The sequence below is a fragment of the Sebastes fasciatus genome, chromosome 3, assembly GCF_043250625.1.
Source record: "Sebastes fasciatus isolate fSebFas1 chromosome 3, fSebFas1.pri, whole genome shotgun sequence".
Taxonomy (NCBI): Eukaryota; Metazoa; Chordata; class Actinopteri; order Perciformes; family Sebastidae; genus Sebastes; species Sebastes fasciatus.
Genome location: NC_133797.1, coordinates 18599397 through 18626533, shown reverse-complemented (window position 1 = coordinate 18626533; position 27137 = coordinate 18599397). Strand labels below are relative to the sequence as shown.

The 27137-nt window shown below is 42.0% G+C and overlaps 1 protein-coding gene across 1 annotated transcript in view; it reads left to right on the top strand.

Annotated features, from left to right (window-relative positions):
- LOC141764306 (FRAS1-related extracellular matrix protein 2-like) overlaps positions 1-27137 on the top strand; it is a 37841-nt gene that overhangs the window by 8818 nt on the left and 1886 nt on the right. The window contains exons 3-22 of the mRNA XM_074629398.1: positions 10540-10686; positions 11440-11670; positions 11792-11917; positions 13368-13619; positions 17629-17778; positions 17864-18073; positions 18585-18782; positions 18873-19037; positions 19899-20081; positions 20198-20328; positions 21805-21963; positions 22060-22363; positions 22439-22570; positions 23178-23509; positions 24408-24600; positions 24687-24791; positions 25124-25251; positions 25351-25485; positions 26693-26819; positions 26927-27114. Coding sequence (XP_074485499.1) covers positions 10540-10686; positions 11440-11670; positions 11792-11917; positions 13368-13619; positions 17629-17778; positions 17864-18073; positions 18585-18782; positions 18873-19037; positions 19899-20081; positions 20198-20328; positions 21805-21963; positions 22060-22363; positions 22439-22570; positions 23178-23509; positions 24408-24600; positions 24687-24791; positions 25124-25251; positions 25351-25485; positions 26693-26819; positions 26927-27114 — 3596 coding nt within the window. The remainder of the gene's footprint in view (positions 1-10539; positions 10687-11439; positions 11671-11791; positions 11918-13367; positions 13620-17628; positions 17779-17863; positions 18074-18584; positions 18783-18872; positions 19038-19898; positions 20082-20197; positions 20329-21804; positions 21964-22059; positions 22364-22438; positions 22571-23177; positions 23510-24407; positions 24601-24686; positions 24792-25123; positions 25252-25350; positions 25486-26692; positions 26820-26926; positions 27115-27137) is intronic.

Here is a 27137-nt window from a genome sequence, read left to right as displayed (position 1 = left end):
TGTTTAACACAGTTTGACACAGTTTGAGCTGCCCATATCAGATGCACTGATATGAGCGGCTGCTTAAGGGTCTTAGCAGCCTTTAAAACATACCTGCCACTACACGCACTGTGCTGATGCTTCTTCACAAGTCAAGAATACACACATACACAAATACACACAGTCCAAATCATTAACATATCCTCGTGGAGTCGTATAGCAGTTTGGCATTCCTTATAAGGCTCAAATAGTGCATGTTGCAAGTATGTTTCTGCAACTGTTAATATGTATGTGCAGATGCATAAAGATCTTAATCAGAGGCGTGAAAGTGCTGTGTCTGAAGTAGCAATATAGCGTGTGTGGCCAGGCACAGCTGAAGTGTTCGAGAGGTCAGGAGTGGACATCCAGTTTCACACCAAGAGACCTGCTGGTCAGCGGTTAAATTCCAGACACTGAGGAGAAAGTTAGTGTAGCTCTTATCAAGTCAGGACACATCAAGCAGGCTTTTTGGCTTATGACCTCTTTGCAAAAATGTGTCATTCATCATTCGCATGACACAAGCAGAAAAACCTGAGTGAACCCAAGGAAGCTGCAATGTGGTGATGCGGTGTTTGTTCAAATTTGTGAGTTGTGTATGACTAAATAAGTGAATTAAGTTAATCATATACTCCCGTTGTGTAATGGAATATATGAATCTATATAGACAGAACCGGCTCTGGTCATTTTGGTGCCCTAGGCAAAATTCGGATTTGGATTCCCCTCCGTCGCAGCCACCGCTCAAGGGCTAGGGTTAGGATTCAACCCCCCAGAACTTTTACCCTAGCCCTGTAAACCGCAACACACATCAGACATTGCAATGGTTTTAAGACAAAAATTATGATTTTTATTGTCAGAAATAACTGTATTTATTATACTGTAATATAAATAAACAATTGGTCCCTGAAATTGTTGGCTTAAAAGTGTTTAGTCAGTTTCACTACAAATTACACTTTTATTAACAATTAATTTCGGCCGGGCAGATGAAAAAGTGCGAGGAAGAGAGTCAGGGGGTGAAAAGTATATTTCTATATTTATTTTGTTTTGGTTTTTTAAATTTACTTATTTTATTTTATTTACCGCCTGTATGGCCTAAGCCTTAAGCCGGCCCTGTATATAGAAAACAATATTGCATTTACTGTAGGGAACTAATGTAATCTACAGATACTAATTTTATATGTCATCAAGTATATTTACTGTATCTTAACTTAGCAACAAGTTTAGCATTATCTTGGCAGAGAAAATGCTGATTTTGAGCACTTATAATGCAACCTACAGAGTAAAGTCAAGCATTTTAGCAGCATTTTATAATTTCTTAAGAAGCTTACACTGTACATGTGATGATCTGATGATACAGGTTCTCATCCCATGCGTTACACACCGCCACTTTGTCACGCCCCTTGGCAGCACTTTATTTTCGGCATCAAAATCACTATAGTTACCCTTGGCGTCACTTTAGGATTAGGCAGCAAAACTGCTATAGTTAGGTTTAGGAAAGAACTACATGGTTGGGCTTAAATCGAATACGCTTGTAAAGTGAAAATGACACTGAACATTGTGAGCATGGGACACGAACAGCGGTCTTCTGGATGAAAGCCTTGTGTTTGTTGGACCCATCCACCTCCCCTCCTGCCCACCTGGTGTGTCTCTTTTTTAAAGAGGGCCGTGACTCGGCCTCAGTATTTAACGCCTCGGGAATGAGAATGAGCTGTCTGATGACCCACAAAGGCCCAAACAGCTTCGGTGTGAGAGCTGCAGAGAGAGAGATGAAGGAACAGATCATGTTGTGTTGTCTTTATTTGACTGTAGGTGTGATTTTCAATAATGACTAAAAAAGATGAATAATTTTACTAAATTATTTTTTACTGATAGAATAACCGATGGATTATTTTAAAAACAGTTAGGAAAACAAACTTAACAGTCTTGTCCTGCGGCAGTGACCTCAAAAACAAACTGTAGGTCAACTGGGGTCATTCTTTCTGTCTGCCGGGAATTTCTATTGGAAAAGCAATAATCTACATGCAAATGACCAGGTCAGGAACTCCCCACGGCCATTCAAAATGTGGGACACTGAGGCCATAAATACTTGTTTTTACAAGTGGATACGCAGCTCACATATATCCTTGTCCATCAGGCATGGGCCCAGTGAGCCACAGGCTAAGAGAAGAAACACTTATCTACTGTCAGACGTGTTGAGGCGTTTGTAGGTTCCTCCTCATTTCTTAGTCATAGGATTAGGATAATATATATGTCAGATCTTTAGACTTTGGAGTGTATTGGTCTGCAGATATACTGCCTCTGCTTGCCAATCTTAGGTGCAAGATAGCCTCAGATTTCATAGCAATACTAATCAAACTCAACAGAGAATAAAGAGCAATCAGATCCTCTATATTCAGATAAGTTGACTCGGCCTCTGTGCTCCTTTCCTATAGCAACAATATAGTCTTCCAGCTCTGGAGAGGGATCATAGACCCCAGTGGGTCGAGTGTTATGTGATCATCCAGAGCCGGGAGAGGAATGCACTTCCTTGGAGACTCCAGACTCCAGGGCCGCAGACAGTGCAAGGCCTGGAAGTGAAGCGGTATCCCGAGCAGACAGGTGTGTGCGTGAGAGGGAAGGCTCCAGGGGGATCCCCTTTCAAAGCCCTCCGTCAGCCCTCTCCCAGCTCTGCAGAAATCCAACCCAATCCCAGATAGCCCGATAACCTGCAGACTTCCACTGCGGAGGTGCCTGATCTGGAGAGGGGCACTTCCCCAGAGGGTGCAACTATACCAAGAAAGGAAAAATGAATGAAAAAGAGCTAGAAAATGTGTTTTTCTGGTGAATTTTCCTCAGTGCAGTTGGTTGTACAGTAGGATCACGTGCTGCCGTGTCACACCCCTACTTCCTAACTGTGTTTTGGGATCTTACATGTCACCCATGTCAACAGTCAGCAGAAGATTTACTGGCCAACGGTGCCAGAGTCGGGGCCCCCTGTGACTAGAAGCTGAGGCGTCTTAGTCCCCCTCTCTGTTGTCCCTCTCCCTCCTTCCTCTCCTCTAAGACCCCTTTATGGCATCACCATTCTTTTTCTTTGGTGAGTTCATCTTTTCACCTCTTCTCCATTTCTTTCCCCCTTTCTTTCCTCTCAGATTCCCCCCATATCCATTTCAATGATCCATGGTGTCACTATGTTCTTTGTCTTTCTTATTCTTTTTGTCTTTTTTCTTCAGCCTTGATTTATGGTGCTTAGAGGGCTGCAAGGGCGGGGAGTTATGATCTATGGCTACTGCGGTTATTCTTATCTGCTCTCATATGGCAGTGCTGTTGCTGCCCCTACCCAAGCTGTCATTGAGTTACTCGTACTCCTTTCCTTGTCCTTTTCTTTTTAGCCAAGCTAGCAGTGTGGCTCTAGAGATGGCAATGTCATTCTGTCAGATTGTTGGTCCACCACTTTTGGTTTAGATCTGGTAAGTCTGTACTATGGATATCTATCCATAGTAACCAAAGGATGTATCCCACTGATTTTGGTGATACCGTCCATGACCTTTTGTCTTGCGCCACCGTGATGTTGACATTTTTGGTTGTTGACTGAAATGACTCTACAACTTTTGAAGGGGTTGTCATCAAATTTGCAACAGACACGCACGTCATCGTTATGATGAATTGTAATATCTTTGATCATCCCTTAACTTTAGTGGCATCATCAGGTCCAAATTTTAACTTCCATAACTTTGGTTTATGATCCAATACCAGTGGGCAACCGCCATGAGAAGTGAAGCCAGTGCTGAAGTGCCTTAAACTTGCATTCTTCATAACAGCCAGGAGGGGGCGACTCCTCTGGTTGCAAAAAGAAGTCTGATTGTATAGAAGTCTATGAGAAAATGAGCCTACTTCTCACTTTATTTATTAACTCAGTAAACATTGTAAACATGAGTTTATGGTCTCAATCGCTAATTTCAAGTCTTCTTCAATACAGCATGATGTTCATTTAGTAAATTATGGTCCCATTTAGAGTCAAATAGACCATAAAGCAGGGTATGTTTTAGGGCGTGGCTGCCTTGTGATTGACAGGTTGCTACCACGGAGCTGACCGGTCTGGGAGTTGTCCGTGTTTTCAACATAGAACTTTAACCTTTTCATAGTGAGTTTTCAGTTCATGAAAGTTAATCATAACCTTTTTGGTCACCTAAAAATGTCTTATTCAGCATTTGGTTGTACTTAGCTCCACCCTCCACTGCTTTGCCAAAGTACAGCCTTGTCCTGTTTTGTTTCTACATCTCTCTATAACTTTTGACTACTTGACTTGGCATCTGCGTATATGGTACAAGCTTGATTCCCAGTACCACATCTGTTTTGTTATGAGATTTCTCCTTAGTGTTGCAAGCATCTGTGTCACCATGTCAAGGATATGGCAAGTAAGTGTCAAGGCTCTCAGTCCCTGTCAAATTATGATTTGCAGCATCCTGCAAAGATAATTTCACTGTCCTGAACTGAAGTAGCAATCGAGCCAGCGTGATGTGTCGATTTACAGCACATGGTGCCGCTATCCAGAAGGAATGATACGACTTATTAATACATATAACCATGCTGCATTCCTAACATAAATTCTTAATACAGACAGGAAGCTTTCACTATTTGAAAAATGTCCTCCTACACTTATGCAGAATCAAAATAAAGAAACATTATTCTGTTTCAATGAACGTTTGACATTTCCATGATTTAATAGACCATACTTAAAAAACAGTGGCATTTAAATACCGAGCATAGCTGACGGGAACCTCCCCAGTATTTATATCAACAGGATGATTAATGAGGAAATGTAATAATGGCGATGCTTGTCACCTGATGAGGATATTCTTAGATGGTTGCTCTAACTTGCATCATGCTGGTGAACGTCAAAGCCTCATATTGACCTTCCTCTCCAGTGATATCTCCGGCCTGACCCACTATCCCACTGCATCTATGTATGGTGCAGGCAGGACGCACCGCTGTGTAAATATGAGCTGATGGAGAATGTGCTGTCAAAGGACACTGCTGCAGGGAAATATACTGTATAATGTCCCTGTGTATGTTTTGACACTGTTTTGCAGATACTGGATACTTGAAATACACTCTTTCGCTGAGTCATTCTGCCATGCTACACACAAGATATTTCACAATTTTACAGCTTTCTGACGCTGGATTTTAGAAATGCTGCACCAAAATACCTACATGTGTAGCAGGCCACTATGTGACACTAAAATAAGTCAAGCAGCATCCAGTTGCTCTCACGCAGGTCCTAAAACAGAAAAAAACATTATCATACTTCTTTAATATTCCTTCTCTGCCCTTGTCAGTGAATAGCATCAATCACACTGATTCTAATTTATTAAATAGCTGCTAACAGGGACATTTAGAAACATGTGCGGCCTATAAAACTTTACATCCCAGCAGAAATTATGTTGATTGACACTTTGAAAAGCTAATGGAAATGTGAGCTGAGACAGGCTGCTACTGTATGTATTGGATTTGATAGCCGTTCTAATATAGTATGTGTCATAAAAAATTAGACCATCCATCATGTCTGAAATCTATTTTGACTTTTATGTTTACAGCTATTTTTCTCACAGGCCTTTAACTCTATTTTGAGCAAATTTAAACCATTTTCCTTTCTGTCAGAAGCACTCTGTCTGTGTACCCTGAAGGATAACCCTGCTGGGAAGTCTGGCCTCTTGATTATTTCTTGATTTCCTTGAGATTCATGCCAGCTCCAGCCTCAGTGTCTGACAGCATGTACAAAAGAAGTCGGAGAAAGGGAGATTCCCCTCTCTTACACTGGTGAGAACAATGTGAGGGCAGGCGGGGAGGCATGCCATGGTGGTAGATCTGGCCCACCCAGACTCTGGCCTGCTGTCCCTTTCCGTTGTCTGTCCCCTCAGCGAACAAAGCCGACGCAGGGAGGAAGGGGAACGTGGAGGGGGGAGGGGGTCTGTGGAGTACAGCTGTCACTCTGCTCCACATAATCTGGGAGTCTGGCGGGAAGGAAGAGAGAGACAGATAGACGGACAAAGACAGGGAGACAGCGCGAGATCTTTGCTTCAGCCAGAAAACTTTTCTAATTGTTAATCCTCCGTCTGCATTTGTGTTACCATGTGACTTTGCTTAAACTCACTTTTTCAGTGCTTGTGCTCGTACATTTGGGTACCTGGAGTGCCTACCAACCCACAAACTGTGAAATAAAACAACCCAGTCAGTTTTTTGTGGGCTGCCTCGATCAGAAAACATGCGATTCAACAAGCCATTCAGATTTGGCTCCACTTCCTATGTCACATGCAGGCTCTTTAGAATATATCGCCCACGGTTTAAGAACTACCTTTGTAAAGGTCCACCATGTTTTTCTCACAAGCCAATCAGAGTAGACCGGGCCTCAGACAGAGGTTGAATACAGGTATATTCAGACAGACGGACAGACAGAGTATGAGAAAAAATAATGTGTTTTCTGAACATTAAAGAGTGTGTGCATGTTCTAGTAGAAACCCAACAATATGAGCGTGATATGTCCCCTTTAAGTTAACAGTGAGTGAGATACATTAAATTCCCTGGAAAGGCCGAGGAAGAACCGAGAATAAAAACACTCACAGTAGTTATTCTGAACAAAAGTAAACACCTGTGCCGCTTGTACAGCAAAGAAAGAGCACCTGTTGACCACACAGTGTAATATACCCACTGAGTTCAAGGAAAATGGCAGATGTTACTTATTCACATGTCTCCTTAGACCTGTTAGCTAAAATGTGGTGTGGGCATTCATTCAGTCCTCAAGGTTATTTGCCTGTTAACGAAAAAAGGAAACAGTTTGACAAACAATTAAGGACAAGATGAACAAACTATTAGCTGATGCCACAAGATGTGGCTCGAAGCTCTGGATCATTTCCAGTAAGAGATCTTGTGCTAAAAGCTGTAATGTTTAATAATATATGATTTAATTATGGCAATCACAATTAGTAAATTATGTTTAGATTAAAAATAAATTATAGGCAGTGAAACGTAAGAAACAATTTGTCATATGATGGCCATTTGTGCAATGACGTCCATTACGTCATTTCACATATGTCATGTTACACCTGTGCCTCCAGTTCACATGCACATACAGTATATCAGGTATCACTTTTTCGGTCATCTGTCATTGCTAAGTGTTTCTGTTTTGACCATATCGCAGGTTAACTCATATACTCTTGACAATATTTTTTAACTACAATAAAAATAACTAAACTGAAAATAGTTCTAGGTATAGAACTCAGGAGTATAAAACATACATCAACGCAACTATGACAACTAAGCGCTGCAGTATTGTGAATCTTTTAAGATCCATCGTTTGTGTGTGAACTGTTCGGTGTCTGTAATTCAGATAGTCTATGAAATACCAGTGCAAATACTGTGTTCTTGTCTCATTCATAAAAACGCCATTGTTTTACTCCTCGTAGCGATGCAGAAACCTAAAGCTGCCTGATTACTCGATGCCAAAACAGAGGCAGCTTTTTGTCTCCGCCGTGTTCATTTGATAATCCTCGATGATAGCCTCTAACTAAGCTTCTCCTCATATCAGCTCCAAATAGGGCCGGCTGCCAGGACACACTTTCTCCGGCACAGAAACAATCTGATAATTGAAGCTTGTCAAAGACTTTATTCTTTTTTCTTTTGAAACTGTACATGAGTTACAAAACACAAGGAGTTTTGTAATTGAGATGAGGATTTGATTCCTTCTTGGTTTAACAGGTTCATGACATGTGAAGCACTGCAGATTGAGCAAAAGTCTAATCAGTCATATAGAATACAGTTACTGTATATAGTAGTTTCTGCACAGAATACAACATAGTCATACTGTATGTTTTCTAAATTTATCATTTAATGCATGAACTGTATAAACACTTGAAGAATCTGGGGCGAGCAAAAACAGACATGATACATGTTTCTTGTATTTTTAGCCGTGACTGTTGGAAACCTGAGCATGGAGCCTGGTCGAGGGTGGCTGTGCCCACCGAGCTCTGTTGCTCCATGTTGCCTGCCTGCCTTTAACCAGGCGTGGGCTTCACTAGTGGAGTTCATGCATTCATGTGTATGTCTGTGTGTGTGGAAGGTGGCAGATAGAATAGGCCCTTTCACAGCAGCCGTTTTGACATGTCATTGCAGAGTAAACACAGGTGTAATAGTTCACCTAAATGGAGCACGGCCATAATTAATGTTATTAATTACACCTGTGTAACTGCAGGGTGTCCATTACTGATAATGTACACCTGTTTGTGTACTAAGTAGTTCCAGTGAAAGTAGTATTTCTGTTCACCGTTCTAAATGAATGCGCTGGCTAGTATAATCTTGTTTACAACAGCGAGTGTATTCCTCTAGTAGTCCTTATAGATATGAAACAGTTTTATATCCATAGTAGTCCTTCAGTGCCTCATCTTCTGAACACCACAGGTTTTACTGTTTGTCAACCGTCCGCAATTGACTTTGAATCTCGCTAGCATAACCGTTAGCTTTATGCTAGCGTTATGCCGTTATCTTACTAGCGTAGGATGGACTAGCCGGCCATCTCCCGTTGCCAAGTCGTAGCTAAGGTTCGACGTTTGAACAACGCTTCCATTACATAAGAATCTTATGGGATGGTAATAATTGTTGCAAGTATTAGCAAACCCTCAGGTGTTACCAGAGAAATGGAGTTATGGCTTGTGGAAAAACTTCTAATTTTGATTGCAAAACGCATGGAAATATATATTTATTTAAAAAGGATCCCCATTAGCTGATACCAATGGCACCAGCTAGTCTTCCTGGGGTCCGAAATCAAGTACATTACATTTATCACATACATACTATATACAACATCATATTTGTGTTACACTAATAACATTCAAATTTTCCAAACATATATATATTAATGGTCTTAATTTTTTTTCTTTGGCAAGTGACCATGGTATAAGTGGGATAATGCCCTTCGAGGTGTCCATAGTCCGAAATAGGCCTTTTTCACAGCAGCCATCTCAACATGTCATAGCAGGGTAAACACATGTGTAATTGATTACATTAATCATGGTCCTATCTTATTTAGTGTGTCTTTCCATTCCAAGGGCCTAATAATGGACTTCTCATCAGGCATTATTACTTTGTTATTTCAACTTGCAGCCGTCTTTAGTCTATTCATGTCAGTAGAGATGTGGGTGAGTGCTGTCATTGTTGTAGAAAATCCACTTGTTGCTATCAGTTTCATCAGAACATGCTTCTGTGAGTGTGGTTTGCCCCAGTAGTGACTTGGCTTGGTGTGGTGTCAGAGTTGACATGTGGGTTTGAGGAAGTTTTTTTCATTTTCTCCAGTCACATAGCATAAAAACTGCACCTGCTTTCTTCCTTAGTTAGGCAAAACTGAGCTCAATGCTGGTTTATTGTGTGGACAAGGCAGAAGCTCATTGCCATTGTTCTCTGTTTACTTTATTAATCAAGCTGTAATGATGTCCTGTTCACCTTTGTGTTTTATAATTTCTGGGACATGATAAAAACAGAATACTGTCCCACCAAACTGCTGAATGTTTCTTCTGACCCGATGAAGTTCCCTAACTCCTCAAAGCGTCTTTAGCAGAGTTAGGTCAGCAGGGCCGCTGCCAGTGTGACCAGCCGTGCAAGACTAAAGAGAGACAGCCCGCTCTAACCTCCCTGATCCAAAGAACCCACTGAGCTTGACCCATTTCACATCAAAAGTCACAGGTCACCAGGCTCTTCTCACTGAAGGATAAGACATTAAGGCCTTTCGCCGCTGTTGTTAAAAAAACATTCAGATTATGTAGCAGAACCCATAATCTTAAATATCTCTGAAGCAGCCTGTTTCAAGTCAATGACCAAAACTGAGCTGACAGTTTGAGGGATTACATGAGTCATGAGATAGTATGGATTAAGGACAGGATTGGGTCGAAAGTTGTGGATCAGTAGCAGGTGACTGAGCTTTGAGTGTTTCGTTCAGATGTGTGTTTTATGAGCACAGTCTCTTTCAGAGATGATAAAGAGGTACTAAATCAAGATCGTAAAGTGTTGGTCAGAATTTAGTGTATTTGGCAAAACCAGAATAAGCCTCACTGCTCCCACTTAAACGTCACCTTGTTCAAGAGGGAGAGCGACAGAGCGTTTACAAGAGGCCAGCTCATTAAAGAAACTTAAGCTGTGACAGAATTTTTCCATAAGCAGACCATGTATATCTGTTTGCCCCATTTAGGATTGAGAATACAAGACAGTATTAGGTAGAGGTGGATGTGCATCAGAGGAAATGAGAAGTAAGGCAGCTCTTCTTGAGGCCCAGTGAAGTGAGGTTTAGGGAAGCCCTGGTATTAAGTGATCATGTTTCCCCTTCCAAAATTAAAATGCCCCTTGATTCCTTTTATCCTTTAGCCTGGAGCAAATTGCAGTTCGTATGCCTCAGTGGTTCCTAACATGAACAAAATAGATTATTTCCTCATTGTACTGTTCTGTGAAGTAAGCCTTTTTAAAAGGAAGTTTTAGTGCAATAAGCTTTTTTTCTGTCTTTAGGTGGAAACAAACTAAAGCCTCAGCCATTCCGGCTCAACTGGGCCTGGATCTCTCTGGAGAAGGCATACTATTTAGTGGATGAGGACGCCAAATACTTGGAGGTGACGCTCAAACGCAGAGGCTACCTGGGAGAAACTTCCTTCGTCAGTAAGTGTTGACGGTATTATCTTTACTGACTTTAGATGAATTCAGAGAAATAGAATTATTTCATGTACAGATTATTTTTTTGACAAGAAAAAAACAACATTTTAGTTTCTTATTTCTCAGAATTATTGCCCCTATTGTTATTTATGTGCCATTTAAAGGGCCAGTCCTGCTATAAAACAACAGCATAACCCTCTCATTTAAAATCTCTGCAGATTCATTTTAAGCTGCAGGATGTCCTCACTTTATCCCTACACTTAAACTTAAAAAAACACCAAAGCAACACAACACTAATAACAACGTTGTGTTCCTAAAGGTACTCTTGTTTGTCTGGTGCTCCATTTCCTCCCTTGTCTGAAAGAGGTCTGATTGAGAGCACATATAACCTTTCCTGGTAAAGGTCACAAGGAAATGTCAACATGCTGGTCTGTTTGACTGCATCACACTTACATGCAACAGATTTATGACAACATATGTTAACGCGTATACACTTCTGTCTTTGAAGAGTCAGGAGGACTGTAAAGGAACAAACACACTTATAAATAACATTATAGATGTAGATTTTAGAAATTCAAGAAATCTGTTGTAAAATCCAATACATGTACATTGACTTCTGTGGTTTTTGACATCAGACAGAATCCATTCACCAAACCTACTTGCATAAGATAGTGCTCTCACAACTCTCCCAGCTACTTAAATCAACAATTAAATCTCTTTTCACTTAGAGCTCAAAACACATACACCCCTCTCCCTCAGGTATCGCCACCAAGGATGGAACAGCTGAGAAGGACAAAGACTTCCGTGGCAAAGCCCAGAAGCAGGTCCAGTTCAACCCCGGCCAGACTACGGCAACCTGGAGGGTGAAGATCTTCACAGACCAGGAGTTTGAGACCTCAGAGACTTTCCAGATACAGCTGTCAGACCCGGTCATGGGTGCGCTGGAGTTTCCCGAAACTGCAACAGTTGAGATTGTTGATCCTGGAGATGGTAGGAATCTAATAATCAAGTCATTTGAACTAAGCCGTACCACCATAAATGTGGAGACTTAAATAGATGTATTATTGAATGAGCGCAGTTACTCATCATCTGTTTTTCTCTTTCACAACAGAATCGACTGTCTTCATTCCTCAAGCAGAGTACAAGATTGAGGAGGATGTTGGAGAGCTGTTAGTGCCGGTGCGGCGTTCAGGAGATGCCAGCCAGGAACTCATGGTCGTTTGTTCCACTCAGCAAGGTGAGAGGAACATGTTTGTAATTATTGTCTTTCATAAGAAAAGGGTGGCATCTTGAGCATATAAAGTCCCAGTGAAAAGGAAGTTAGAGCGTCTTTAGCTCCTGTACTGTGAGTATTCCCCAGTGAAACAAAATATTTGATCTGTGTACAGTTACAAGAGGGATTTAAATCAAATCCTTTGCATTTGATTGGACACCTAAAAAGTGTTCGGACTTAGAAAGTAGAACGATAGCCTCTCTTATTGCTAAAAGTTGCAGATTGATTGATGGATGGATGACATGATATTATTGGTTGATATTGGTTGGTACCAGCTTATGTAAGTACACATCATATTTTGTTTTACAGGAAGAAAAGATGATTGGATTTGATATAAAAATAAGAAGAAGTGTTTTTGTAAAAAAAAAAGAAAATTGCATATATTGTTTAATAGGTTCACAATATGACCGTGGCGGTGATCTAAAAGGGTATTTTCCATTTCATCTCGACTTTAAAGTTAGCTGAATGGCAATGATGACAAAATAAGTACAAAATATCAAAAGTTCCAAGTAAATAATGAGACATTCTATGAATGGTAATTAAAATCTAGTTAACATAGTAAATGTGGGAACGCAGTAACCTACTTATTCTGATAAGTCCATATTTTATTGTTGTCTATTTATTGTAACATACTGAAACAGTTGGGCAGTTGTATTTCATTGCTTTTATTATATTATTTTTACATGCTATTTTTAGCTATTTGTATTTATTATATTACAGTAACATTCTCTATGTGTATGTATTGTAGGGCTGGGCGATATGGAGAAAATCAAATGTCACAATATCTTTGACCAAAGACCTTGATATTGATATTGTAGGGTTGACTTTTGGTGCTTTCACAAAATATTTAGCAATGAGATTTTTGATACATAACCATCAGTAGGGGCGCCCTGGTAGCTCACATAGTAGAACGGGCGTCCCATGTACTGTGGCTGAGTCCTTACTGCAGCAGCCCGAAGTTCGAATCCGACTCGCGGCCCTTTGCTGCATGTCATCCTCACTATCTATCCCCCTTTCACAACTATCATTGTCTCTCGCAATTAAAGGCAAAAAAAGCCCAAAAAATAATCTTAACAAAAAAAAAAACATCAGTAATGTGGCTATAATGACTAAGTGGGTAAAGCGAAATAATAGAACAGCTACTATAACAGTCTGGTAAGTTCAGAAAATTGCATCAGTGTACTGTAATGCAGCCTTTAAAACAGCAAAAGACAACACTTGTGCCATGTTATGATATCCAAAATCTAAGACGATATGTAGTGTCATATAACGATATCAATATAATATTGATACAGCCCTCATGTATTGTATTACCTTTTCTCTTTTGAATCATATGACTTCATGCAGCCAGTAACCCAACATGGACAACTGAAGTTTAATCTCCTGTCCTCTTTCTGTTCCCATAATTCCTCAGCCACGGCTACTGGCACCATACCCAGCACCGTGCTGTCCTACTCTGACTACATCACCCGACCCGAGGACCACACCAGCGTGCTGCGTTTTGACAAGGACGAGCGAGAGAAATTCTGTCGCATCATCATCATCGATGACTCCCTGTATGAGGAGGAAGAGAGCTTCAACGTTACTCTCAGTATGCCCATGGGCGGCCAGGTGGGCGCCAACTTCCCAACCGCCAAGATCACCATCCTGGCAGACAGCGACGATGGTGAGTGAAGTCGGAGTTGGATGGGCTTCTTCTGTTGTAACACTAACACAGTTAGTTTAGCGGATAAGTAGAAGGATGGACAGATACTGCAGATAGATGGATGGATAAACTGACAAAAGCAGTGACCTCATGAAATGATTACAGATATGTTTATTACTCATTACAAAGATGTCTTTTCAGCTTTTCATAAAAACTTCCTGATCCTTTTTAAACTACCCACTATTAACAACATATTTACTTTTACAGATTTACAAGTCGAAGAAATGCATCATGTCTTAACATTTGCAGGTGTAGCAGCCTATAAAGATGCCAACCAGACCAGGGAAGTGAGCAATGGGCTGATTTATCATCAGATTGCAACATTGCAACCTCAAAGAAGAGCATTGATATTTGATCAAATATTATTTTTACTTACTGATCTCTGTAACTTTGTATATCAGTGTTGTCGCTAGGGCTGTCGCGGTGAAGGAATTTCCCCTGCGGTGATAATGATTGGCTCAACTGCACGATATGCGGTATTATAGTGTAAAAATGTGGCACTCCCATTACAAAGAATTCAAAAAAGAAAAACCGTGAACATAGCGGTTGTGGCGGTTGCTTGCCATCCCCTGCGGTTGGCTTGTCAATATTGCGGTATTGCAATATTGCGGTTATTGCGGCAGCCCTAGTTGACGCAGAGGTTTGGGTATGATTCTGATTCATAGCTTAAAGACAGCAGAAAGATACTTGTTTGCTGCAAAAGAAAAAAGATTTATTGAAATTGGAAAATGATGCATATAAATCAACAAAAGCTGCCCGGAGCATGGAGCCACACACATTGCTCTCCTAAAGGTCGAGGAAGAATGGCATCATGTGCCGTGGTAACAGTACCACTGACATCGTGGTGGCAGCTGTGGGTGATCCTGTTGCTCATTGCCCCTTTGATGCTCTACTTTGCCATTTTGGTATCTGCGCATCATTAATCCACCAAAAGTGCACAGGCGGCACAATAACCACAGTCTCCAAAGCAAAAGCCCTGGATACTGTACTTGCCTTAATGGCTTTACAGTATATTCAGCTCCATTACCCTTCCTGTGCCTGGATCTAACTGCTTTGTTTACACACTCTGCTTCATTTATCCACCATGTTCTGTCTGCCTGTCTGTCTGAGTGTTAGAAACAAGATAACAATGGACAGGTGTTGAGTGGGAGAATGGCAGCCTCAGTGGATGTTATGCTACACTATTGCCTGTCTGACAGATAAAAGGGCTTCAAACCTCACCGTGCTCCTCGAGCGACCCCCAGTCCTCATTGGCATTCAGAGGAGCTCAGGGGAAACAGAGGGCATCCCTTTGTCTGCAGGGACCAAAAGGCAGGTGGTGGAGAGAGAGGGACTATTGTGCAAGGAAGCCAAATGACTGGCATGTTTTTACTCTTTCTTCTGTTTGATGGTATTCAACAGAAACAGGCAACGTAGCCTTGTTTCTGTTAAATATTTTAGACTTTCAACCTGAGAAGGAATGCTGTTTTTTAAAGCTATAAATCACAAATATGTCATTGTTTGATTTGATCCGTTGAAGGAAACGTCTTAACAAATATGACAAATTGTAGCCCCTAAATTCTAAAAATCCTTGAGCCCCGTCTTTGTCTTTCTTTTGCGATCAGTAATACCAGAGTCAATTTGTCTTCCTCACGTTTCCCCTCTATATCTCCGACCTTTCACCGAGGCTAATTTCCTGGACTTGCTTGTTGTAGTGACAGACGTGCTTGCGGAGAAAGCATCCCTCCCAACTAATTTGGAGCAGGAGTACAATTGAACTTTATGTAAAAATAATCAGCATGCATTCCCAGACAAGAGAAGACTCCTCAGTGTAAACCTCTATTGTGGTTCTACTTCTTGGTGGGTCCTGAAGTAACACCCCACCATAAATCTGCTTCAGAGTACGTGTGTTTGTGTGTGTGTAAAACCATCTGCCTGTCTGAGTAAACTTGTGGTTTGGATTCTCGCCAACATTCGAGCCCTCCATTGTTACTGTATTTGTCTGGCTCTTCCTCCCACTGATCTTTAAGGTTGCCATGTTGGCACTCATTTCCCCATACAACCCCCCCTTCTCATCCTCCTTTGTACTAAATAGGTGTCTCGAAGGCTGAGAGGCATTGAAAATGTGCCAGAAATCATTCCTTCAGCATCAGTTGTCTGTTGCAGCATCCGTCAAATTCTGAATAAGATCTGCCAATTCTGTTCACGCAACAATAACTGAGAGCAACTATGTTGTGAAAACTGATGTGTTTGAGCCGATGGCCATCAAACAAGACTTTAGTAGAACATTTAAATAGATAAAAAGAAACGTATTTGTATTCGATCAGTCTAAAGTCACATGACTATATCCCAAACTGACTCATTGCCACATGTGATCTGTGTATATCTGTGTGAATACTCCACTGCCATGTTAATTGTATTGTATATGTTTTTTGGGGGGTTTTAATGTTTTTCAAGTGTTTGGTGACCCTGAAGAAGGTCATGGGCCAAAATGATATGCAACCGTTGCTGAACAGTAGCCACTCTGGCCACAAGTGTCATTTATGAGATAATGGTAAAAGCTAAAAACATAGTTTTGCAATATAACAAGTAATGAAGATCCATAGCGTCAGTGAAATGACAGTGATATCTTATTAGCTAACATCATCCATAATAAGCTACTGGTCATCTACCAGAACAAGTAAGGCAGTAGCATCAAAACCCTCTGGGTGATTTGAAGTTAGCAAGGGTGCATTTTATTGCTTATGAATTCAACTATTCCTTTGTAAGAGGAAGAATGTTTTATTTCTTCTTTCATTTAAGTTCTCACTTCATACAAGAGAAGCTGGGTTTTTACTTTCAGGACTGCTTTCCTGGCAGCCCCTTTGTAAAGGGTTAATAAATTGTAACTATGGTTATTAATGCTTTGAAAACTAGTGAAAAGCCATTAATGTGGACAACTTCAGAGTTGCCAAGTCGTGAAAAATCCCTTGCTCACCCCACAGTTGCATTTTCTTTTTAGCTCTTTAATTCATCGGGATTCATCAGGATTTGATTCCTTGTTAGAAATGAGAAACCCTGAGCGTTTATTAATAGATTACCAACATTTAATCTTGCATTATTATCAAAAACAAAGTGATTTTCCACAACCTGGCAACCCAAATATTATTCTTGTTGATGGCTTATGGCTGATCTATAAAGATTTGTAAATAATTTACTAAGAATTAATGATGCCATTAGTTACTTATATTAATTGCCTTATTTGAAATTGGCACCAGAATTCACACAGTTTTTCACACAAATGTCTTTATCTTTTCTTTATTTTTTTGTTTATCGTCTCAAACGCTTAAGCTTAAGGCCTGAGAGTTTGCGCCTCTATCAGTTGATCTCTAAGAGCACTGGCTGGACAGAGTGTGATGAAAACGTGCTATATACAGAAGTGAGGAGTGATGAATCGACGATGTGTTCCAGGGGTCTGAATTCTTGCCCTCTGCCTTTGCAAAGTCGATGGTTGCCTCTCTGTCTCTGCCAAACCCTCACCATACTGCTTATCAGCTGCTCTATCATCAGACACCGGGAACATCCCTTCATTTGTGCACACACAAGCACACGCCTTATTCTTCAGGTGTATCCTCGGCCCTTTGGCGTTGAGTTCAGACAGAGCTGTCTGGATTTAGATAAGTGGGGGAGGAAGGTTGAAGGATAAGAGGGATGACAGCTGTCTTCCTGTGCTGAGACAAAAATTAGGGAGCTTGCTCAGTTATTCATGCCAATTTGTCCCTGAACCCGGCTCGATTAAAAGCTTATGTTGCTACGTCTTTCTAACAAGAAGCTTTTGTTCCAACAAACTGATGAAAATGTAATATTATGACAAATTGTCATGATGATAAATGTATTTCATGTGCTGTTTTGGAAATAACTTTGGATTATTTCATTTAAAAAAGTGCTGACCGTTGGAAATTTTGAAATCATTTAATCATTTGCACTTTCCTGTTATTTCCAAATTCTACAGAGCCCTCGCTGTATTTTGGGGAACCTGAGTATGTCGTGGATGAGAGTAAAGGCTACGTTGAGGTGAAGGTCTGGAGGACAGGGACCGACCTGTCCAAGACGGCTACTGTCACCGTCCGCTCCAGGAAGAGTGAGCCTGTCTCTGCAGAAGGTAAAATCAGCAGTTCGACACAGCATTTATTTAGTCATGACATTGCATTACAGTATTAGTTCACGGTTTCCTCTCTATCTGGCAGCCGGACTAGACTACGTCGGCATTAGTCGCAACCTAGACTTTGCTCCTGGAGTGACAATGCAGACATTCAGAGTGACCATCCTGGATGATCTGGGTCAGCCGGAGCTGGAGGGGCCCGAGACCTTCGACCTCGTGTTACGGATGCCCATGAATGCTGTGCTGGGAGAACCGAGCAAGACCACCATCACCATCAACGATACCTTCACTGATGGTGAGTGTCAAGCACACCTACAAAACCTAATAATGCATAGTATAGCAGTGGTGGAAGAAGTACTCTGATCTTTTAGTTAAGTAATAGTAGCAATACCACAGCGTAATACCCTGTTAAAAGTCACGCATTCAAAATCTTAAATAACTAAAAATACAAAAGTATTCACATCAAAATGTACTTAAATTACCAAAAGTAAAAGTACTCACTGTGCAGAATGGCTCATTTCAGAATGTGTATTATATTATTGGATTATAATTTTTAATGCATGTGTTCATCACTTTAATGTTTCAGCTGGTAAAGGTGGAGCTACTTGTTATTATTAGATATACTGCTGGGTAACTGGATCTGACCTTGCTTTTGTAAATTTCGGAATAATTGTTTAAATTTAAGATATTTATATTTTTAACAATTTTATTTTAAAATTAACATTTAGCGTAAATTGCAGTCAGTAGCTTCACTCAAACGCAGTGAGACTCTCTTGTAACAAGACTGTACTGTACTGTCTTTACAGTGCCGAAGGTCCAGTTTAAGGAAGGAAGCTACAAGGTGGATGAGGATGATGGGGAGGTAACAGCCATAGTGTACCGCAGTGGAGACATAAGCATCAAGTCCACAGTGCGCTGTTACACTCGCCAAGGCTCCGCTCAGGTCATGATGGACTACAGTGAAAGACCCAATACTGACGCATCAATCATCACTTTCCTGCCAGGTGAGACCTCCCCCCTTCCCCTTTATCGCCTCTAAATTCCTCCACATCCTGCAGCACTTATCTGAGTATGTTGACGTGATTCTTCTCCAGGTGAAACTGAGAAGCCGTGTGTGGTCAGCCTGATGGACGACTCCGTCCATGAAGAGGATGAGGAGTTCCGCCTCGTCCTGGGAACGCCCAAGAGCAAGTCTTCGTATGGAGCCTCTATTGGGGAACAGAAGGAAGCGGTGGTCACAGTAACAGATGGGAAAGACAGTACGTACTTTATCAACATAAAAACATATATTTGAATGACTGTGAAACATTGAAACACAAAAAGCCAAAATATTTCACATAACCTAAGGAATGGCTGTAGCATATAGATAAAACAAATGGGATTAAAAGAAGTTGGTGTGGAAAATACACTGGTCTCTCCTCCCTTAAGAACTATTGCTGAGATGCCCTTGAGTAAAGCATTTCACTCCCAACTGTGGAGAGTGTTTTGTACCTGGCAGGCTACAAATATGAATCAATCAAACTTTATTTGTATATCACATTTCGTACAGGTTAGTGCAGTTCAAAGTGCTTAACAGATGACTGACTAGCTGAAAATAAGACAGAACAATTGTGGACCGTGAAAACAACGGAAAAGACAAAACAATTTAACAATTTGATAATTCGAGACCAATGCATGCAAGACAATATGATGAAATGATAAAAATGGAATAAAATAGAATTAAAAGCTATGATAACAGTAATAGTAGTAAAACAGTTGTGAAGTAAAAACTAGATTAATGAACTAACAATAAAATTTAATCAAATTATACAATTTAAATATAATAAAAATAAATGATTAATAAAATAACGATAAAATAGAATCAAATTATACAACTTAAATTCAATAAAATAAGTTATTAATAAAATAATAAAATAGAATCAACTTATACAACTTAAAATAAAATAAAATACAATGAATTTTACTGCATCTAAAAAGATTGCATCGCCAACAACGGACCACAGGTAACAACATTTATTTTTTAGTGTTTAGTATCTCTCCTGTTCTTGCAAACTCTGTTTGAGAAAAAATGTCTATGCTGTTTTGGCTCATGTGTAATTCAAATGTTCTTCCTGTTCTAGAGCCCATCATCCGTTTCTCTGAGATCAAGTACAGTGTACGTGAACCTCAGGTCAAAGGTGGCATGGCTATCGTGAAGATTCCCATCCTGCGTGTTGGAGACACCTCAAAGGTCTCAGTGGTGAGAGTGCACACCAAGGACGGCTCTGCAACCTCCGGAGAAGACTACAACCCGCTGTCAGAGGGTAAGAACATGGTTTAGTGGCTCCAAAGTGACACAGTAGCTTACACAGTGCCTCTTCATATGAATTTATGTTGGAGATATTTAATCAACGCTCACTTCGCTGTTTCTGTGTCTAAGATGTTGAGTTCAAGGAGGGCGAGACGGAGAAATTTGTGGAGATTGAGATCCTGTATGACGGCCAGAGAGAGATGAGAGAGGCCTTCACTGTACACATGAAGCCTGATGACAACATGGTGGCTGAAATACAGGTGACACAAAGGTTACACACAAACAAATATAAACCAGTAGCGAGTTCTACATATGCATCAAGTACAGTGCTGCACATCTACACACGTGAGCATGCGCCCCTGTCATGTCAGCCTGTGTTAAAATAGCCAGGCAGCAGCTGGCATTGCTGTCAGCACGCCTGAACCACAGAGTCTTATAAAAAGCTTTTCCCTGTGGAATGAGATGCTGAGGGGAATGTCCCAGCAGAGCCAAACAGTAGACAAACTATAAACAGAACGGCGACATTCTACCCATATACACCACATCAGGCATGCAGCACTCACGTCACAAATTCAGATATTAGGTAACAAAATTTGATAGGGATGCACCGATTTATCAGTATCGGCCAATATTCGCCTTGATGACTGCCATCGGTCTATTGGCTAATAACATGACATTCGCCAATGGCAGTGGCCAAAGTTTATCTGTTGTCTCGCATCAATTTTGCGCCGGCTAAATCCCAGCCAACCTTTGTATGTGGGGCCCATGTGGGTAGTAAATGGGCTGAAAAATGGGCCCTATATGGGATTGTCCATGGGTTCCATAATGGCCCTGTGGCAATTGCCCTTGTGAGTTTCATGCAGGAGTACACTGGGGGTTATATGGGCCCAATCTGGGCAACATAAACTAAAACCCATCTCGGCCCCAGGTTTAAGTTCTATGTGGGAACTACATTGGGACTACATGGCCTGAAATATGGGTTGTAAGTGGGTTTGTCCACAGTTTCCATGTTGGCCCCATGCACTAATTTCACAGTAGTGACCCACCTACAACCCACTTGGGTAGCCCACATGGGGAGCCCATGTGGGACCTACTTAGTTGATCCATGTGGGCCCCAGATAAGATGCCCATTTTGGGCCCATACCCACTTGGTACCCAGGTACCCCCAGCATAACCCATGTTGGGCCCACATAACCATGTTGGCTGGGATGTTGTGTTTATTATATGCGGCCGTTCTCAGACAACAGTAACCAGCTGCTGATTCAGAGAAGAAGCTACTGGCACGACTCTGGCATGATGGTGCAGCACACGTGTGGTTTGTTTACAAATAAAAGTGAAAGAAAAAGTTGGCGGTGTGCGAGTATTAGGTCGTCTCGGAGAAAGATCAGCTACAAGAACGTTATGTTCAACGAAAAATTAAGTAGTAAATCAACGGCATGCAAGATATCTTAAAAACAATCACTGCGGTCTGGATGGGAACGAACCCCGTGTGTGTGTCACTAGAAGCCTGTCAGTCCAACAAGGGTGACGCAGCGCCCAGTACGTTACAGTGGGAACACCCCTTTGCAGTCAGTGCATCCCTAAAATTTGAGGAAGATGGGATGAAATCTGTTGGAGGAATGATGAGAGGATGTTATACTTTGGCAGAGGTAATGAATGAAGTATGAGATTGGTTGATTTAAAGTCAGTTTCTAAAGTTGACAACCAGCTATTGATGCTCTTCCTCTTCTTCCTAGATGAACAAGGCCATTGTGTACATTGAGGAGATGGACAGTGTGGCAGATGTTACCTTCCCCGCCGTGCCCACGGTGGTTTCCCTGCTCATGTATGATGACACAGCTAAAACCAAAGACAAGCCCCACCCTCCCAACGGATACCCTGTCGTGTGTGTGACGGTGAGTGTGATAGTTTTGCTGCTTTTTCAGAGACACACACACACCTCCAGATTTCTTTAATTTTTCAGTTGCCATCTATCTTGTCATTCCTTTCAGGCTTGCAACCCCAAGTACCACGACTTTGACAAAACCGGTTCCATTTGCTCTGCGGAGCACATCAACGACACTCTCACTCAGTATCGCTGGATGGTCAGCGCCCCCACCGGGTCAGACGGAGTGACCAGCCCCATGAGGGAGGTGGACACTAATACTTTCTTCACCAACACCAAGTCCATCACTCTGGATTCGATCTACTTCCAGACCGGCTCAAGGATTCAGTGTGCAGCAAGAGCCTTCAATGCCAATGGAGATGCCGGTCTGGAGCTGTCCAGCCCCATTGCTGTTGTCAGCAAGGAGGAGGGTGAGTGAAGGACTGATCGCACGGAGATACTCAGTATAGAGTTCATTGGTTTAATTGACTTCTAACTCTTTGCAGGTATGTGTCAGCCTCGAGTCGCAGGCACTGTTGGAGCTGAACCATTCTCTGCTAAGATCCGCTACACCGGTCCAGATGACCCCGACTTCCCCAACCTCATTAAACTCACTGTCAACATGCCTCACATGGATGGTGAGCAGTAAACATTTGTTGCAACCATTGATATATATAGTCTTCAAAGTGGACCTATTATGGTTTTGTGCTTTTTCCCATATAGTTTTTTTTTTGTGCATGTAAAAGATCTGCAAAGTAACGAAACCCACGCCAAAGGGAGTTAATCTCCCCGACAGAAACTCTGCTCCTTCCTCGCTTGAAGTTCCGCCTCTTCTTCTGTAACGTGGTGATGTCACCAAGTAACACATTTGCATAATACCTGCCTAGCGGCTAGTTTGGTACGCCGTTAAACAAAGCTAGTTAGAATGGAGCTGGAGCGGAGGTCCGAAGACTTTGGCTCGGTTGACCAATCACAACAGAGTGGGCCAGCTGACCAATCAGAGCAGACTGGGCATTTTGGCGGGGAGTTCAAACAGAGCGTTTCAGGCAGAGTGCGAAAAGAGGTGCTGTAGCACAGCCACTATGAGAAAAGTAAAGCTTTTTTTAACATCAAAGCATGTAAACATGTTCTAGTAAAAACACAAAATACAAGTATGCACCTGAAATTAAGCATAATAGGTCCTCTTTAACGTTCAGTAATCTAGACAAAGACCCAGAACATGAACAAGCTTTTCACTCTCAACAGGCATGTTACCGGTGATCTCCACAAGACCGATGTCCAACTTTGAGCTCACCCTGAGCCCAGACGGCACGCGTGTGGGCAACCACCGCTGCGCCAACTTGCTGGATTTCAATGAGATCCAAACAGGCCACGGCTTCATCACCGATGCAACAAAGAACCCTGAAATCATTGGCGAGACTTCACCCTACCAATACAGCCCCATCATGCGCTCAGCCAACTCTCTGCGCTTCTACAGGAACCTCAACTTGGAGGCCTGCCTCTGGGAGTTCACCAGCTACTACGACATGTCAGAGCTGCTGAATGACTGTGGAGGCTCCATAGGCACCGATGGACAGGTAGGACATACATAAAGGCAAAAACTACAGAGAATCAAACCTTCTTAAGAACCGGCTACACCAGCATTTATCCATCAGTGGATTCACTCCCAGGGTCGAAGTAAATCCATGCTAATTATTTGCGGCGAGTTCAACTTTGATGAACTTTGATATGCAAATTGACCGATTGCAAAATGTCTTGACACTTGGAGTCCAAAATGGAGGAAAGTATTGCAGCTTATTAGCTGTGTTGCACCATTCGCATTTATTTGACTTCCTCTTTTAGAGGAGAAACCGCTCTACTAAAGAGGAATGGTTGCAGACAGTTATGAGACAAGTGTAGATGGTACAAATACATCTTTTAGTACTGTCTAAATTGAATTGTCTCCTTGGCGACGGAGCAAACCAGCTTGCTAATTAACAGTAACTGACAGTCTTTCTCAGAAAGCTTTTTACGCCTGTTCAAAAACTCTTTATTAAATGAAATCACGTACAATCCAAAGAAAAATGTAGGCTATTGGTGACTGACAGCACTAGCATGTTCCAGCCGGCTACAGTAGTTATGCTGCCATCCATTGCACTCTGAAACAAAACAACCTCTGACATGGAAAAGTGCAATGGAACGGTCATTTTAGCTCAGACACGTTTGCTGCGACGACCATGTTTTCCCGAGCAGATGGGACATATTGAGATTGGAAGTCGGGAATACAGATTATCAACTTCCGATTTGGAATGGATTGCAGCCTTAGCCCTGTGCGTAGTCACTGTCACCAAGCTTGTAGAATCACATATTTTGTGCAGATGTGCAGATGAATTTCACTGTACCACTTGTGTGCCACTGGTATGACCGGGCCTTCAAACTCACACAAAGATATTTCCTACATTACCCTTGACATGGACTGATTTATCTCTTGTTTAGGTGCTGAACCTGGTCCAGTCCTACGTCACCCTACGTGTTCCTCTGTTCGTGTCCTACGTCTTCCACTCCCCGGTGGCTGTGGGAGGCTGGCAGCACTTTGACCTCCAGTCAGAGCTCAAACTCACCTTTGTGTATGACACAGCTATTCTGTGGCAGGACGGCATTGGCAGCCCACCTGAATCCGAGCTACAAGGTACGTTCTCAGACCGACGCTGCCCCCTGCTGGTGCTCACGGTCCATTTGTGAAGCACCATAAAACTCTGTTCTCTGTTCTCACAGGAGCCATGTACCCAACCAGTATGCGTATAAATGAGGAGGGACGTCTGGTGGTCAACTTCAAGACAGAGGCTCGCTTTAGGGGACAGTTTGTTATGTCTCATCCAGGTAAGAGGGTGGCGCCCACACATACACACATGTACACACACATGCCCTAAAACCATCCAGTGTGGTCATTCTATACAGCGACGTCCTATTGGATTACCCTGTGGCCGACGTCCTCTCTTCATCTATTTCTGGAATTCCACATTGGGGGTCCTTCCTGTGTGAAAGTGCCAGAGGTCATTTCAGCAAATGTCAAAATGACCCTTCAGCGTTTACAGTGGCACAAACAATGTCGAGGGTCACTCTTTAAATAAAAAAGTAGACACTGTTGCTCGTTCTAGTTTGGACGAAATGCAGCTTTAAAGATTTCTGACCGTCTACGTGTTTATTTTCAGGAACGGGCACGTCATCCCTGGTGATTTGTGCTGACCACCCTGGGCTTACATTCACTCTGGGCCTGGTCAGAACTGAGCCTACGTACAACCAGCCCATGCAGCAGTGGAGTTTTGTCTCTGACTTTGCTGTGAGTCAATATGCAATCCCAAACCTTGCCAGCTGTGCTGAAATGATTATAAAATTGATAGACTTCATAATCTTACTATTGTTTCTGTGTGACCTCTAGGTGCGAGACTACTCCGGGACCTACACAGTGAAGTTGATCTCCTGCATTGCATCACCCAACGGGGAGTTCAGCATCCCTCCTGTCTGCCACCCAAGAGAGCCACTTACGTTTGACATGGACATTCGCTTCCAGCAGGTTAGCCTTGATATCCTGACAAAAATCCCCCAGCGTTATTTAGTTCTGGATCAACAACAGTCTGGTCCAAAGCAAGAACGCTGCAAACAGATCATCCTAGCAATCATTAAGATTTATATAAGGTGGTTCCATTATTTATTTATTTATTTAGGTTTTTATATCATTCTGTAGCTTCCCACGTGGTGTTCCTTATGTATTCAAATCCAAACATTCAACTTTTGGTCAAAGTATGTCTGTTTTAGCGTCAACACTATTTTCCCGAGCTCTTCTAAAAACGTTTTCCCACATGACCGGACTTAGGTTTCTGCATGATGATGCTACTACATGCACAGTATACATACATCCTTATAGTCAGTTTACTAACGTTACACACAGTAACTTAGATGGCGGTCGGCACGCTCCCATTTTGGAGAAGCAGACCAGGCCGGGACGGAAGCTAAGCAATGTACTGCTGTGTGGATGCCACGTTAGTTCAGATCTGAAAGTCACATAATAACACAAACACACTAGCCAATCGATGCAGCGGTAGACCAGCAACTCCTGTGTTCTGTGAGGTAAAATGTTTTTTGTGAATGTAGTCTGGTCTGGTGGTTTTGAAGAGAGTGATATAACGGCTTCAGTTCCCCGTTAGAAAGGGCTGTCTGATGGCGAGGTAAAGCGGTGAACATATTCTAAATACAGTGTACGGTTACACTAAAAATGTATATTTAGGAAGATGACATTTTTTTTTTCTGCTGCTCCTGTCCACAGCTGCTTTACCTCACCATCTGACAGGGAACTGAAGCGGTTATATCGCTCTCTTCAAAGCCACCAGACTACATTCACAAAAGCAGTAATTTTACCTCACAGAATGCGGTAAAATACATACAACCCCACTTCAAAAAATCCCAACGAACCCTTTCAGTTATTTCCACACTTAATACAGCTAACTTTGACTCAGCTAGTGCTAGTGTTCACATTATTCATAACCTTATTGACTAGCTTCGATTAGCTTACTTTGGTAACCTATGTAAGTGGGCGTAGAACAGAACGCAGATGGACCCGCCCTTTAATAACTTTCAATAGTTCTCAGGGCAGTTACATTTGTCAGGAACATTTGTTACAACATTTACTACAAGATGTCTTGTGAAGATGGGTGCCATATCTGCCCTTTTCATTAACACCCAGAGTCTGTTCTGTGTACGGTAACTCTTGTTCTGTGCTTCAGGTGAGTGACCCAGTTGCCGCTGAGTTTAGCCTCAACACTCAGATGTTCCTGCTGTCCAAGAAGGACTTGTGGTTGTCTGATGGCTCCATGGGCTTTGGAGAAGGAACCGATGCAGCTTTCTCAGATGGTACTACAACACTGCCGCCTAGTGGATTTTAGTAAACATTACAGCTGAGGACCATTAACCCTTTGATGATCTCATGTTACATATATTTCATCTGTTCTTTGCTTCAGGCTCCATGATCTACGGCCGTGTGATGGTGGACCCAGTCCAGAACCTGGGTGACTCCTTCGCCTGCAGCATTGAGAAAGTCTTCCTCTGCACCGGAGCTGACGGCTACGTTCCCAAGTACAACCCCACCAACAAGGAGTATGGCTGCCTGGCAGACGCCCCCTCTCTGCTGTACAGATTCAAGATCCTGGTAAAAATGCAATGAATTCATAT